Source organism: Polyergus mexicanus, unplaced genomic scaffold (assembly GCF_030449975.1).
Source record: "Polyergus mexicanus isolate NDT 795.1 unplaced genomic scaffold, iyPolMexi1.0 SCAF_1, whole genome shotgun sequence".
Taxonomy (NCBI): domain Eukaryota; kingdom Metazoa; phylum Arthropoda; class Insecta; order Hymenoptera; family Formicidae; genus Polyergus; species Polyergus mexicanus.
In genome coordinates, this window is record NW_027223321.1 from 12,330,537 (window position 1) to 12,348,210 (window position 17,674).

Sequence of the window (17,674 nt, forward strand, 5' to 3'; positions counted from 1 at the left end):
AAATATATTGCAAAAAAGTCGCGTTAAAAGGGCAACAGTTTATAAATTTTTACGTATTTTTTAATATTAAAAGTTTTCAAACATTTCTTCTAGTTTTATTCATTTATTTCTACATCTATAATGTCAATCCACAATAATCAATAAGTGCTAAGCTAAATTTGAAAAAAAAAATTAATGCGATATTTACGGAATGATAAGACATTAAAATAAATCTTTGTTTTCTATCTTATAATAGAAATTATATTACAAAAAAAAATTAGAATTAAAAGAAATTTAAATTTATAAATTGTTATATAACTTTTGAAATTAATAATTGGCTTTAAAATAATTTCTTCTTGTTTTATTTATCATTCACGAGTAACAAATTTAATATAAAAGAAGATAAATATCGTATTCACAGACTGACGATATAACTTGACAATAACAATAATAATATATCAAATTGAATTTCTTTGATTTGAAATGTAGTTACGTCACGTTTATGTCACGAATATGTCGAGAACAAAAAAATTTGTGATTTAAGAAAAAAAGTGATTAATAAATTTAAGAAGAAGTATTATAAAACATCACTTTTTTTATTGCTGTGAGAGATAATAAACTGACTCGCGAAATGAGATTAATATTAAAATATTTTTTTCTAAGTGCCTAATATATCATATTTATATATAAAAAGATTCGATATTTATTACTAAAAAATAAATATATGTTGATTAGAAATGAATAATGTTATTGCGCAATATGTTAAGAAGTAAAGATAGATTTTATTTCAGTTCTTTAAAAAAAAAAAAAAAAAAGGAACATTAAATTTACTTACGTTCGCATGTAAACTGTCCGCATGATGGATTTTAGAGCCGCGATGTATCCTTTGAAGAGTAAGTGACTTGCAGTCTAATATAATCAGAATTAACAGGAAGGGTTGAATAAATACAATACATTCGTTATCGCACGGAAATTGTTTTACGCACGAAGAATTGTCGTAAATACTTACAAATACAATATCGAAGCTAAACTCTATTTAAGAAAGACGATATCGCCCACATCGTATACATATAACGAGAGAGGGAATATACTATATGTATTATATATTTATATCTTTTATTTATTATTTAGATATATATTTGAATTTTCACCTCTAGACGAAACGTGGTTCGAATATTATAGAATTTATTTATAATATCTTACTGTTTTTGTAATATAACACCCGTTAGATAGTTGTACGAATTATTTCTAATTTCCTCGATACTTATTTGTAATTAGGGTCCGGAAATTCCTGAGATTTCACGGTACGCTTTCCTAGTCGGACGATGCTGAGAATGCGCGTTGATGCGATCCACGTGCAATTGTTTCCGCGTGCATCGTTTCGTTCCATTTAAACAAAACCTTCCGTCCGCTCTTTATTACGTCGTCAGGAAAATAGTTTCGCATACACGTATTTCGAGCATACACAAATCACAGAAACTTTAAGAACTTCTACATTCTATTTATAATTGATAATAATAAATATTTCTTTCCCGCCATCTTCTCCACTTACAATTAGCCTCATAAAAATATATATTAAACTCTGAATATAATTCCTGCATAATTTTTTTGTTATAGTATCACATACATAAAATATTTGTTCGACAAGATGATAGGCAATATTGTAAGCCCGGAGGCGAAGTTTAGAAACGACATTGATAAAGTCTGACGTGAACGTCTTCGTCACTTATGTTTTATGCATTTATTTCAGAAAATATCCTTGGAATTACATCCATGAACTGCGTTTAATATCAACGATAGAATAAATTGCAATGAACTTTGATCTTTTTTTTTTTTTTTTTTTTTTGGAAATTACTTGTCAATACGATATACAGGGTGTCCCATTTTAAAAATTCCACCCTTATAACTTTTCAGGATCAACGTTTGAAGGAAAACGAGTCGGATAAAAGTTGTATGGAACAAAGGGAGCTATCTAATAGTGACCTTGGATTTGAAGAAAATTATTTACAATGTATTTTTTTAAACAATTATTATTATTTTTTTTTTTTGCTCTAATTGATTTGTCTCATTATTCTGTACATAAAAGTATTACGGAAAGATTATCGAAAACTAAATATTTTACAGGATATTTAATTTTTTATATCAAAATATATCAGATAAAAATATAAAATAACTCAAAAACTACTTAATGAAAAAAAAAACTTTATTATAATGTTTTGGAAAGCTCTCGAGGTAAGCTGTAAGAATATGAAGTTGACCTTCAAATGACCTTGAAAATGACCTTTTATGTCAAATCCAAGGTCACTATTAGATAGCCCCCTCTGTTCCCTACAACTTTTATCCGAGTCGTTTTCTCATAACTTTTAAAATGGGCCACCCTGTATTGCGTATCATTAATGTGATAAGCCATTAATATTGATGCGATTGTAATGACGAATTATGTAAAAAAATAGATGTAACATTCATTATTACGTAAAGACTCGCGTAAATATGAGTCTTTAAATGTACGACCATAATTTACAAAATATATATGTGCAATGTCAAATTAATAAGGACACAATAATAATAATGGACATTATACACCGCGTGAGAATTTTTGAGAGATGTTTCTGCGTCTGTAATAAGTGACTTTCATCGAAAATCTTAAGCAAGCTCGCGTTCCTTCAAGATAATTAAATCTGTTTTCGTACGGGTATAAATGCAACCGCGAAAAATTACATTGTGAAAGCGCGCTCGCATAACATGGCGCATGATGTAACGCGCGTACAGTGGTGTCTTTAAAGGATGTATTACGTCAATGTATATAGATCTGTGTCTATACAACAGAGAAAGTGTAATGACTCTTTTTTAGTTGTATGCCATCATTCTTCCGTTTGATCGCGTATTCGCGTAAAAATAATGTATAAGCTCGTTCAACAAGAAAAATTTTTCCCCAACCGACATCAATTTACAGTTCTGGAAAAAAAAAAAGTTTTTTTCTTTAATTTTAGCCCATATATAGTAAACTTAATGGCCAGAATTTTTCTTTCGACCAGACCTGATTTTTACATCGAGAAATGTTTTAAATACAAGTTGTTCGATCTTGATTATAAAATCATGCAATAATAAAAAAAACTTCTCTCTCCTCGATCAATTTTTAAAATTATATATATATAATGTAAAATTATCGGTATTGTATAGTTATCAGGATATTTATTAATCATCAATTGTTCATAAGCGCGTTAGAAAAGCGAAGAGCGCGGGGCACGTTATATACATAAAAAAAGAGAGAACAGTAATTTGAAACATTTGTAATTTGTTTAAATATAATCTTTATTTCGCGTTAAATGCGCTATATTTCGAGAAAATTAAATAAAATTTATTACAAACGCGAAGGATTTATTCCGTTTAGAAAATGAAGCGCACGCGAATATAAGCACCAAATTATCATTTTTATACGAGTGAACAGAGATAGACGTGTCCCGGATCCCGGCAACGCACATTATATAGTTGTTTCCTTTCTTGTCATCTTCTTGCGATAATTTAATTGTAAATTGCAAATTTGATTTCTCGGGGAGTGACCACCTGACGCCGCGGATTATTTGCATACAATCGACAGTGTTACGAGCAAATTACGAGCGTTTGATTAAAAATCGTATTGCGTGCGAACCGTCGAATCGTTTGCGATGCGAAATATTAATGCAATTTCGAATATTATTTTTTTATTCGCACATTTACATACATGCTCCTCATTCATAAGAATAAGAATCACATAAAAAGATCGCGGTCAATCGTTTTATGTTAGAGAGACATCCTCTTGTAATTAGCAACTTTATTACTTGTGCAATTTGCATTATACATATATAAACATTAATTTAATAAAAGTGAAATACACATAAAATTGCTTATTAATTGTAAAATTTATCTTTGAACTTTATCGAGAGAGAGGGAGACACGTGCCAACAAAGAATTAAAAATAAAAAGATTCGATTGAATAACGATAAACATCAATATCTGCTTTTTTCATGTAAAAAATAAAATAAAAAATGTTTAATGTAAATTTTACATATACAATATGTGTGTATGTGTGCGTGTGTGTGTGTATATCCTCAAGTGTGAAAGAGAAGAAGGTTCTTCAATAACTGAGACAAGTATGGTTTTCAGAATGTTATTATCAGCACATGGAAGTTTCGTATTCATCTCATAAAGTAAAGATTAGATGAAATATTAACAATTGTAAATCAGGGAAGACGGCCTCGCACGCGATCCGCGGAAGCACAACCGCTGATTTGTGTGTGTGTGTGTGTGTTGTGTGTATGATGCGGCCGTCTCTAAAATCAAAAGTAAAATCAAAGTAAATTATTTTTGTTATAATACAATATATATCGATAATAATACAGATAATAACGGTATCTATTATTACAGTATCATGTAAAATATCACAACATTAATATCTGCCGAGCGAATGAAATAAACGGTCTCCGATCAGTTATTTCTGCAAATCATAGTTTACGGCGAACACAAGAGCGGGATACAAATTTTTCGCACATCGCCATTCTATTTACGTCCGCGTAATTGTCGTCGCGACGATCTTCGTTACCAAAGTGGCAATATCAAAAAAAAGATACCCTATTTATGCTCCTTGTCTTAACGTAATGACGTACAAAAATGAGGAACATAGCGTCTCTCACTCAGGAGGAAAATTTGCACGCGAAGTCGCCCCTTCGTGAGAGAAACTCTGCTCGATAAATTAATTAACGTCAATCGGCGAATGCAATGCGCACGGAGAAACCGTAAACCCCTAGTATCGCGTATATCTTATAAATAAAAGGCTCTATACGGCATATATCGAATGAAAAAGTAGCGCGTCCATAAGGAAGCTTACGAATCGATTCGGATTTTAACTCACAATCACTATGATTGAATACGAATAATGCAATTACTACATGGTGGAATCAATCTTTATCTAATAATGAGAGTGACTCTATACTTCAAGTTAACGAATTGACAATTTCAATCATATGCGAATTATCTCTATGAAAAAGAAATACATAAAAATATATTCATTAATAAAAAAATGTAAGATAATAATAATTAAATTAAAATATAATAAGTTTAAGCTATGTTAATAATAAAGAAAAATTATATTATGTTTTTTCATTCCCATATTTTTTAAAGATAAAAAATTTTTCTATTATTTTACGAAATATATGAGATTGGACTAGATCCCACCATAGCAGTAAAAACTTGAAAGTCACTTTTATGATGGAATTTGCAAGTAACATGATATAGTCGTGATCATATAGAATTGAAAGTGGTATCGAACGACACTCGGATATTATTTATAAGAAGAAACGTACACACGTAAAAAGAAAAAAAAACGCAGCAGCGGAAAGGAACGTATCGATCTATCTATAAAAACAACACCATTACAGCAACATTACGGCATGTAATGGCTGCTCATTTTATCAAATATGTGACTTACGATCGGATACACAAATCTGTCACCGGGTAATTCAACAAATATCATTGCTTCTACAGTCTCTTCGAGACTGGTGCAATTTACGGACTTGATCTTGAAAGCTAAACCCGACGAGAGATACTTTGGAAATTCTCGAGGGGAAGTCGCTCGCCGATCGTTCAAATATATTCAAGATCAGTATTGAGAAACCGTATTGGCAAATGGCTTCGAAGCATTCCGAAGAAGCGTTTGTGCACACAATTTCATCCTCGCATTACTTTCTCTCTCTCTTTCTGCGACGAACTGCAAGGACCAAAACGCTCGGACTAATTTGCGAAAAGGATTTTGCGGGCGCTGGAAGTACTCGCTATTTTACCAAACCAATTCAGACACACGCTTTTCATAATAACCCTTTCTTTCTCGTAAGACATACGAAAAAAGAACACATTTAAACACGCACGCACGCACGCACGCACGCACACACAACACACGTGTTTTAGCATACTTTTTGATACATCAGCACAATATACAGTAGCACTTATAGATTATTCGAGAGAGAATGCATGTATACAACACCAGCGATTTAGCTACATAACAATTATTCTACGATTATATACAGGTTACTCTACCGGGTGGAACCGGTCACGTGCCAATCGAAAAATTCACCGGGCGTTTGGAGAAGGTACGACGAAACGAAGATCCACATCCTTTGTTAAGCATGATAATAAAATAATGGTACGTAAATTATATTCAGTCGTGAAACATTTACATCACACAAAAAAATATCTCCAAGTTTATATTTGCATCAAAAAATCACGCCTAGAGTTTAGAAATCTATTAAAATCCACGAATTGCTCAGGAAGAATAATACTGTGCCTTATTTTCTCAAAACAAAAATATTTGAAAGCAATATATCATACAGAGAGATTGTAGATTTACACTTTTGTAATTCCACAAATATATATACAATGCATATCTGAAAAATTTTAAATTTACATTATTCTCTTTATATAACTGACTGATTTGTTTATTTCAGCTCAGTTAGCTTCATCTTTCAGCTCGTCACTCGAATACTCTTTTAATTAATTAATTACACGCAATAATTTTGTAAATGATAAAAGCGCAGCGCAAAAATTTAATCAGAAAAGATAAAAAATATGTGCTATACATTGTAAAGTAAAAATAAGTTTTTAATACATAGAAATTGTAAAATATTAATCCTAAAAAAAAAAAAAAAAAAAAAAAAACTAACCAAACCATCTTCACTTGGCTAATATTATTGGAAATGCTGTTAAAAATACTTTTACACATAATGATGTAATTCCATATGATATAGATATAGATAATATCTCTCAATTTAATATTTCTTTATGCTTATCTGTCTAACTTTACATCGCATACGTTACACATGTGACAAGGTATCGTTGTCGTATAGCTATAGACAGATAAATAAAGTTGGCGCTTAAGTTTTGTCTATAGATGTTACTTTGCATTGCAAAGTTTCGTCGGACCTTGACCGTGTTTAGCCTGTTATTACTTTTTTTTTGTAACTATAGTCCTTTATATTACACTGTAACTCCCTCTCGGTTAAATTTCATTGACTAACGCTCTCGTCAAGCATAAAGCACGCTTGACGAGGATCATTGTGCTTTGTTTCACAAGGAAGAAAATATGTATATGTATATGTATTTGTCTTTGAGTTAGTTTCGAAAACGCGTATCTATTTCACTCGATATTACAAACAGCCATTATCTGTCATCGTCTTTAACTGCTCCACACGCACGGCTGACATTACGGATTGTTCGCTGCAAGCGCTATGCATACAGGTTTCGTTCATTACACGGGATTCTGAAAAATTCGAAACCCTTGTATAAATCTTTTATTTTTGAATCGGTCGAATATTGAGACGATGTACGCATGTAACAATATCTCGTAAGTTGCTCAATTATTGTTCACGTTTCGCGCAATTCACGTGCACTCACGAGATGATTAATCTCGGTCCTGTGAAATCATCTAATGAATTTCATACGAAGTAATCAAACAACTATCGCTAGGGACAGATATCAATTCGATTCGCACAAATTCGTCGAGGTATATTTTTTTCTTTTTTCTTTTGCAATAATTTCAAATGATCTAATAAAAGAATAATCCGGCACTATCTCGAGAATACGATCATCACGTTTTGGTTGTTTCTTCCGAGTCGATTTCCTGTCCGTCGTCGACATCGTCATCCTCTTCCTTATGACTACCGCGGCTCGTAGGCCTCGTAGACGAGCTCCGGCACCAGGGCCAAAGAGAATGTGGTGCTGGTCTGTCTTGGATATTGCCGTCTTGTGGTGATGGCTTCGTGTTACCTGTTATTCTCCTCCATTACTACCTGCTTGAACACACCGGCAGGCATTTGACTCTTTACTTCGTGGCTGCCAAGTGCGGTCGTCCCGTCTTTCGCGATAAAGAGTTGAAGACCAGTTGCTGTAATACGTAAATTTTTTTAAATTAATTACAACATTTATAATCTCGGAAATCTCTGGAATCCTATGCATAAAACTAAAGTATCGTCTACTGAAACACATGTGATGTATAAATTATCAATTAAATTATTATTTCAGTGATATTACCTTACTTTACAATATAAATTTATAAGTGTCATTCAAATTATGTAACGAATCGGCAGAAAAATATGACAAAGAAAATGCATACTCTCGGAACTTTCAAGATCCGTTTGCTCCAGATTCGTTGCTTTAAGCAGCTCGTCGATGAGAGAGTCAGGATTCGGCCTGGTGACTTCAACTCTACATAGTATAGGATTACCAGTACCGTCCTCCGCTTTTTTCCTACGTTCCATCGCGGCTTTAGCACGGTCCAGGGATCCAGTTTCACTGAGACCCGAACCGCCGGAAGGATTTCTGCGAATTATTCCAACAAATTATATCCACATTTTGTATTCACGACATTTTCTGTCATATTAAATCGCAAGCACTTTGACATGGGAAACAGAAATAAAATATCAACATTATCATTCGATGAAATCATAACGCAATCGTTACGAAAAAAACTAGAATCTGAGAGAGAAATGATTTATAACAATTAATTTTATTTTCCTCGCATTGCTGCTCATATAGATTGCAGATTATAAAAAAATTGACGTGTACATTCAGGAAAAAGCTTGAATCTTCAGCTACAATAAAATTAATCTGTTTCTTTACGATTTTATAGATATAACTTGTAATTATATACTCGCTACACACTTAATAAAATCATCCATCAAATCTTGTGCGAAGGCAAGGTTCGAGTGATCGTTTCTTTCCTCGATAAGTTTCTAGTTTTAATTTGACGAATAAATTCGTTTAAAACATACATGCAACAATATAAAAATAATAAAATATATTTCTAACAATAAAATATAAAGTTTTAATCTAATGCGTTTTTTCGATTTCATCGTGCTGATTTCTCCGTAATAAAGTAATATTCTAGTTATATTTATACAGACGATAAATATAAAATGTCAGAGACATGATTAACAAATAATTGAGTTTAAACATATTTTAAAACTAAAAATTGTTTATACGAAATGTGATAGATTACATGCCAATGTGCTTGAATCTGTCTGATTAAAGAGGTGAATGTTCGCCGAGAGTGCATATCACATACATAACGCGTTTATTCGATAAGGTCGAATGAAAAACATCACGGTGTAAGAGTGTAATGAGTATCCGATAAACGTACAAAAAGATAAATACGTCTTTATCGAGTGAGGGAATAATCAAAGTACATATTTATATATAAGGGAGACATTCAGCGCGGGTGACAATCGAGACGATTAAATGTACGTGTCGGAAGAAACAATGTTACTAAGGCGAGAGAAAGAGATTGCAAAGAGAAGAAGAGAGAAAGAGGAAGAGCAAAAGAGACGATTATCATAAATGCATTAACTCGATATAATTAAAGCAAGAGATAGAACTAATAGAATTATTTTCTTAGCGAAAGAAAAAGAAGAAGATTATCGATCCGAAAAGGAAAAGGTCTCTCTGAAGATAAAAGCATACAACAATTATCAGATTATAATAATTTCAGATTAATTTAATCAGTTTAAATGTAATATGTAATTTAAAATAATTTATATTTATATATATATATATATATTTGAAGTATGTACAGTGTGTATAAACATTATACACAAAAATTATTCCGAAGAATGGAATAATTACTTGCTACAATTTCTTAAATTATGTGTCAAAAAATGTCTTATTAAAGAAAATCGATTTCCAAACTGATTTCAAAAATTCTATCCTCGAGATTATTTAGCACAAATGGAAATAAGAAACCATCTACATAAATGTGAAGTAAATCCGAATAATACAATAAAATATTGTATTATTATCGTGAAATATACGAAGCTGGAGGAGTGCGTGTGTGTTGCATAAAAATATTGTTTAATGAGTTTCGATAGAAAAATCGAGCGTTTCACGTGCGATAAGCATGCGTTTCGTGCGTGGATCCCTAACATGCGATAAATCATGCAGACAGAAGTTTTTCCAATGATTGCGATAACGAGCAAGAAATTCGCAGACCCCGCTGCAAAACATCAATAATCGTCTCTGCCGGGAAGACCATGTCCGGCTCGCGGCTCGGCTGGACCGACGTCTTTTCAAAGAAAGCGTAAGCAAATTTTAACAACGAGCCCCAATTGACGTGCACACAATTTTCATCACCAAACGATGATATGATGCTGACTGTCTCCTCCCCCCTCTATTCCGTAAAATGTAAATCATCTCGTTTTAAGCGCGATGAAATTAAATTTCGTTCATTAGAGCTCACTCGCAGCGAGCGCGGAGAGCACTTAAGCCTCATTAAGATCTGTCCGTTCTCGGAAATTTCGAGTGGTCAGTTCAAGGCTCATTTCATCACACTTTCATTTCCAAGCGCGATTAAAACAAACAATCCGACTTTGGTCTCTTTCGCGCGAAATATTTTACACGGTAATCCAGAAGAGGGAAAAACTCGCTCGTTACGTTTTCATAGACAGTCTATATAATACGAATGTCTAAAGTTACAAGTACAACATGTGTGAAACTGGTGAAAGTGAATTCCATAAATTATTCATAAGGTCTTTAATGTTTCTCTTTGCAGATTTGATCTTTACCCTCACAATTTCTTATTAAAATAAATAAATATGCATATATATGTTAATAATTTGGTAATAGTTGCCTTGACCTTAATCAATCGCGTTTAAACATTGATCATGTTAAACTTATCATCAGTACCATATAATAAACTACAATATATAAGCTATAGTTTGAAGCTAGTCTTATAATCTTGGGGGGAGAGAAAGTAAAAATTATCTTTACATACATCAACCATTAAGATTAAGCAATGTTTATAAACCGGGACAGATGCTAAGCATCGTTTATACGACGAGTGTGAGAGCTTTTATATTTCTGCGATGAGAGATAAAAAGCGATATATGTGTATATATGTGCATGAGGGAAAGGTATACGTAAGACGAAAGCATGGACTGACGGTGGGGTAATGCTGTTTCGATGCTGCGAACTCGGTGGAGCGACTTCCGGTACCCCTAATGAGGACTCTTCGGAGTCCGCTGGACTGGTGGCGACCGTAGCTAGTTTGCCCCCCGCCCCGTCCAACAACTTCCGATGACCTCCGCCAATACCCCTGCAAGGATTCACAAAGCCATCCAAACTGGAAGCATAGCCGCCGCGTACGCCTTTTTTCAGCACTCCTTTATTTGCACGCGCATAGACAATCATTCTTTAACTACGACGATTAAATTTTGATAACACGATTGAAAACAGCGACCCGTTGTTTCGGATTCCAATTAAATAAGTTATATAACACTCTACGTTCATTTTCTGAAATGTATTCTCAATTCTATGTTTGCATTATTTCCATAATAACTTTTGAAAAGAATTATCGTATATACGAAAGATCCTAAAAAAATTAAAAATTTATTATCGTTTCTTTAATTATTAACTTCTCAAATTTTTTTCTCTGGCTATTTTTCTTATTTTTAGAAAATATCTATTTATATTTAGATTTTTGATTCCACCATAATAATTAAGGATTTGCATGAATGAGTCTCGTTATTCGAAATTTCGAAAACGTGATAATAGATGAGACAATATAAATTAATAATATTAAAAATTATTATAAGCGAAAATTTTTATAAAACGAAGAAATATAGGAGAGCAAATATACAGAACTGATATTTATATTAATAAGAATATTTATATTAATAATTAATTTTTTCAACGGCACTCATCCTTTGATCTCTGATTTTTTGTCTATGCGCTGCATATGCATTTCGCCTTATTGCAACACTAGACAATTTCTCTTATCTAAAAAACCGCGCCATGTAATATGCCGCATACTTAGCTTACATCAAAGGCACAGAAATGATAAATACTTAAGCATTATTTTCATGGTTAATGAAATATGAGTCATTTTATTCGTATGATAGAAATAGAGTATAGAAAATAATTAAGCGACATCAAACTCAAATCTGTTCCGGCAATTAATCAATTTTTATTGATTACTGCGTATGTTTAAAAATTGATACATATTTTATATTTATTTTTGTTATATGTTGAACGATGTTACAATATTTTTGATGAATATATTATAATTTCCGAATAAATTAAATCACATACACAATCATATATAATGTTATTAATTTTTCTAGCGATAGATTTAAGCAAAAATGATTGCAAATGAGAATTTAATGAACGCGTCATTCAACTTTTTTCTATCGAATTATTATTATTTATCTTATCTCAAACACACGCACGTACACATATATCACATTCTACCCTCCAAAAAAAAGTAAATGAAATCAAATGGAAATAAGAAAACACCAAGAAAATAAATGCATAAATAAAGAAGACAGATCAATGATAAAGCTGGGTTAGTGAATGTAACTTAAATACAGAATACTTGTAACTTTCTCAAGATAGAAAATGTATTGTGCGAGGAAGAGAAACGCCGAAGGAATTATTGCTTCGAGCATCTGCTGGCTTGTCAGGAATGGAATCACCAATTACTCTGGCATGCCGGACATACAATCGTCGTTAACGATTTGTAAGTGAGTTGACCTCACCTTCGAATAGAGACGATTTAATGCAAGGGTAAAACGCAACGCATCTTCAAGCTTTGTAACAAACAATTCGCGGAAATATCTCCTTTCTCCGAAATATCTCTTTCGCGCTCTCGCGTTCAAGAAGATATTAATAAATCGAGATAACAGATACGGCCGAGGCGTGAAATCGTCACGAGGATCTTAAAACGAGAATAGACAAAGACGCCGAGGAAATCCGAGAAAACAGAAAGAAAGAGAGAGAGAGAGAGAGAGAGAGAGAGAGAGAGAGAGAGAGAGAGAGAGAGAGAGAAATAGAGACGCTAATGAGATTGTCTCTCGAAAAATGAATCGCGAAATTCTGACTGAAAACTCGCTGATAAATGAAACCTACCTGAGGGTCTGAGCTGTCATCGCGGGACGTAGCAGGGCTCTTTGATTGTCGGGCCTATGGAGAGGATCGGGAGAGGATACGGCTCTGGCTTGATCAACCAGTCGCAAGACTGGGCTCGTTTTGCCTTTCTCGATGCAATCGCAGGTCTTGGACATACTGCGCCAGCCCATGGCGCTGATTCTCGGCTTCGCGATCGGGAAGACGTTATTCTGTAACCGGTCATTCTCCTTGGCGATAGAGCTCATCATTGCGTTACGTTCGTTACGCGTTTCAAAACCGCCTCTCTCGTAATTCTTGCGCGAGTGTCGCGGTATGTTAGGCATTCTGAAGATACCAGACGCCACTAGGACATCTGCGTTCGCGTCGTTGTCACAATCGTTCGATCGCGAATTGCTCATTTTGTTCAAGAAACCGTTTCCGATTGCGTAAAGCGATTGCTGCTGCTTTTCGATCGAATAAACGTTGTTCGCGATGATGCCAGTCGTCGACGACAAATTTTCCATATTTGTCAGACCGCTGCGCGAGGAGAGAGGACTCGACGTTGACCAGAATCTAGTTCTGGAGACTACGTGCGACAAGGAAGGTGGGTGCGATGACAAGGGTTCGATACAGGAGTCGGGTCGACATTCGATCGGTTGTGCGGACGTGTTTTGGAAGGAGTTGGGAATTCGTGGTGCCCATACCGGCCAGGAGGGTGACCTATAAAGATCACAAACACAAATATACAAGCATGCAAAAATAAAAAACTCAAGTATATAAAGATAGATAGATAGATAGATAGATAGATAGATAGATAAAGAAAAAAGGAGACATACGTAAAGTAAAAAAAATATAGAGAGTCCAGAGTTTCGTACTTAGAGTCGAGAGATTGAGAATGTGGAAGTCGCTTGAGACTGGAGCAAAAACAAAAGATGTTCTCGTATCATTGATCCGTTCTTTTGGTTAGTAATTTGTCAGACTATTCATATCATTAGATACGACTCAATATGTTATTATTAATTTAAGCATAAAGTTAGTTTAACTAAAAATGTGCTAACAAGCAAGTTTTATTAATCAGATCGCATATAGAAAGTTGATGTCATTAAAGAAATCAAAGATAGAATACTTTGCTTAAGTTAAGATAAAGATTGTAATATTCAAAGCAAGACGCAGCGTGACGGCTATAGCTCAAGTATCTTGTTAATAAAGCCAAATGTCTCATGTTATTATATATTTAAGAAAAATCATTTGTTCAATAATCTGTAATAAACGATTATGTTCTTTCGTGCAATATTTTAGACCTTTTTTGATTTTTAATTCATGCTCATATTGCTGTTATTACACAGAAATAGTAAAATCAAATAATTTATAAGTAGATTAGAAAGAAAAAAATGTGGCGTACCGAGTATCAATAATCTTTCCAAAATATTTTGATCACCAACTAAGTTTCTACGCACAGCGTCGTGTCTTAATTAAACATAATTAGATATGAAAAATGAATAATTGAAATTTTTTTTGTTAATGAAAAGTTAGAAGACTCTGGACATCTTCGTTGATTACACTCAACATTCTTTTTCGATAGAATTTTTTCTCTCGGAATATAAATCTTCCTGTATCATTCTTTTCAATGTATGCCAGATATAACGCAAATATATTAAAACTATCCATAAGAGAATACGTAGTATCATTGAGACGCGCGATAAGACTTACCTAATGTGACCACTGTCACCGCTACTGCTTTGTCTGCTGTGTTGGCTATGCGAATTCAAAGAACCATAGCCGGACCCTTTGCTAAGTTGGCTGGTATTGCTGCTGTTGCGCGAGTGACCCGATTCCGTGTGCGTTTCTACGAGAGTTTCCACCGGAATTGCTGAGGGTACGATCTCGCCAATAGTCATCGGGTCGTACGTTTCCGTGCCGCTAAGAAGTTCTAAATCACATATGAATTATTTAAAAGATTTCCCCCTTCGCTCTCTCTCTTCAAAATTTATTTCTGATTTCAGAATCTATATAATCTCTTTAGCGTTTTATAAAACTATATATAAATGTGCTCTTATATGTGTGTATCAATTATGATTTAAAATTTTATAAATAATTTATATATAGATAATATAAAAAAGAAAGGGGCAAAGTACCGGAGGCGAAGAGTGCGGGCCTCTTTTTGGGAAGACTACCGAAACCGCTACTGGCGCTAGCTATACTTCCCGCCAGTGAGCCGGTAGACACGTAATCCTCTCGATTAGTACATCTCTCGGATACTGTCACCTCATCACCGGTAACGCCAGGTACACCTTGCACCCCGGGCACTGCTAGTTGCGTCTGCTTTAATGACGGGGAAGGGCTGAGGAATATAATAATCGATCGGTTAACCAAAGGATTCTGTATGAGGCAAGAGAAATCAAAGACTTAAAATCTTATGTATTAAGATATCGTTATAGCAGAAATAACTAAAGCATAGAGACGTACAATTCGTTTTCGCGCAGTATAGAAAAAAAACAGCAGAGACAGAAGATATGCTAGACTTTTTTTTTGTAAGATGCTATTATTTAGATATTAACTTACTAGATTAACTGCTTAATTAAAAAAAAAAATGGTTTAATCTAAAAAGTTTTGTGTCACTTAAATCTTTAACAATACTTAAAATATGTTATAATGGCAATATTTATAAAAATGGAAATAATAGATTACGGGTACATATCTCTGTTATAACAGAGATCTTCAAAGATTTCTTTGAGGCAGTAATTTTCGCGTAATGTTAAAAAATGTTAGCTAAGCTGCTGCTTCAGATAGACAAATTGCGTCTTACACTTTAAACAGAATATCTCCGGAAAGCATGTTCATCTTGATGGCTACGCGCAGCATGGAGTTATCCTGACGATGTCGCGCGTCATATCCCTCCAGAAGGCATCTTCTTCGGCAGAGACCAGCTCCTGCGAATTCGGCCAGGTTCAAATCGGTGAAACCCAATTTCTGGAAGGATCTGCCCCCTTTCAATTCCTGCGATGTAAAAAAGAATTAATGAAAAATAATAGCGTTTAATTATTTTTCTAAAAATATTTTTGTGATAAAGTACAGTGCTTCTGAATAAGAGCACAATCTAAATTAATTCTGAAAAATACAAATACAAATAAATTCAATTAATTTTGATTCAAATGCGCTTCAAATCAAGGAAATTTCATATACGTATTTGTTCGAATTAGCGAAGTAATAGAATTATTCAAATATTCGAAGTTCTCATTCGTCTCTCTCTCTCTCTATATATATATAACGTTTCATTTTAATACAATTTTATGTATAAAACGGTACATAAAAAAAATGTGAGATTATATTATTTCGCAGCGCGTCAGCTCCTACACTGTCATATTTTGTACGCATAAGAGAGCAGATGAAAAGTAAAATGTTGAAAAATAAAAGTTGGGAACAATCCATATCTCTCTCTTCAGACTGTACTCTCAGCACGGAGTTGCTCATCTATTCAGCTCAAACAGAAAGTAAGTTTGCTCTCACCTTTCTCACGGATATCCTTAAAATGCATGGATCTAGCACGCCTGTGGACGCATTGGCGCTCATCTTGCATAAAAACTCGAACTTTGCATTCCATCTCACTGTATGCTCCTGCACTTCCTCTCTGCAAAGATAGAAAACATTTTGGGTAAAACTTGAGATTGATATTTGCGCGTGTTACTTTGTATACGTCAGAGATAATACTTCCACTATTGCTTAAGGTATACTAATTGCTAAGGGTACATTCATTCAATATCTTAAACTTTTAATGAAAAAGGCGATTATAAAAACTGATTGATATATTCTGTGCCAAATTTTAAAATGTAATGCAATCTTGTTTTATAATTTTATATTAATTATTTTTTATATTAATTATTTTTATTAATTAGTTTTATATTAATTATTTTTATTAATTAGTTTTATATTAATTATTTTAATACTTATTATGTCAAAAATATCATCATCTATAACAGCTTCTTATAATCTTCTTTAAATGTCTTAATATTTAGGTTTCAACATAAATTGTTATAAATAATTTGTTAATTTAAAGTCTGTCTGTCTCTCTCTCTCTCTTTCTCTCTCTCTCTCTCTCTCTTTTTCTTCCTCGATTTAAAATTGTGACTAAAATTCCTTCTATATATATCATCAAAATAAAAATTAAAAATTCTTCACAACCTGCGATTTATTTTACCAATAAACTGAGAGAAAATAAGAGAAAATGAATTATACATTTGAATGAAAAAATCTATAGCTAAAAGAAAACGCATTCTATGGAACAGCCCGTACATACTTGAGAGAGAGAGAGAGAGAGAGAGAGAGAGAGAGAGAGAGAGAGAATATGCATTCTAAGATAACCCGTGTACTTAAGGAAAATGCAAAGTAACGTTCGAAAGCATAAAAGAAGGAGTCTGTACTTCACTAGTGCGACTAGGGTAGAAAAATGACGCTTCGAAAATTTTTATCGTCGAAATAAAAGTACGCGAGTTATCTCCGACGATTTTCCGTTATTTTTAATAACACTTCGCATTTCCTGAGGATGCGTAGGCTGCAACTTCCGTGTGGCGACGCATTTCACGCAAAATATCTGCGTACAGTACAAAGAAGGAGAGAAAAAGAGAGAGAGAGAGAGAGGACTTCCTGGGAAAACGTATATATATATATATATATATCGTCTAATGCAAATGAAGGCAAATTGGCGCGTATGCATAATGCCGCACAATCAGCATTTCAGTCGGTGTTGGGAACACGAGGACGTCCATGAATCATGATCCAAAACGACATCGCGGAG

General features: G+C 33.6%; 1 protein-coding gene across 4 annotated transcripts in view; it reads right to left on the bottom strand.

Moving 5' to 3' along the window:
- Positions 1–4,308: 4,308 nt before the first annotated feature.
- Positions 4,309–17,674, bottom strand: part of LOC138935628 (uncharacterized) — a 61,274-nt gene continuing 47,908 nt past the window's right edge. Inside the window, exons 3-11 of one of the 4 annotated variants that reach the window (XM_070300340.1) lie at positions 16,390–16,510; positions 15,689–15,879; positions 15,018–15,223; positions 14,593–14,812; positions 13,719–13,796; positions 12,904–13,602; positions 10,940–11,092; positions 8,120–8,325; positions 4,309–7,891 (exon numbers count right to left, since the gene is read on the bottom strand). In XM_070300340.1, coding sequence (XP_070156441.1) covers positions 7,770–7,891; positions 8,120–8,325; positions 10,940–11,092; positions 12,904–13,602; positions 13,719–13,796; positions 14,593–14,812; positions 15,018–15,223; positions 15,689–15,879; positions 16,390–16,510 — 1,996 coding nt within the window. In that variant the 3' untranslated portion in view covers positions 4,309–7,769. The remainder of the gene's footprint in view (positions 7,892–8,119; positions 8,326–10,939; positions 11,093–12,903; positions 13,603–13,718; positions 13,797–14,592; positions 14,813–15,017; positions 15,224–15,688; positions 15,880–16,389; positions 16,511–17,674) is intronic. The other 3 variants (XM_070300348.1, XM_070300358.1, XM_070300367.1) reach the window with 3 other exon arrangements.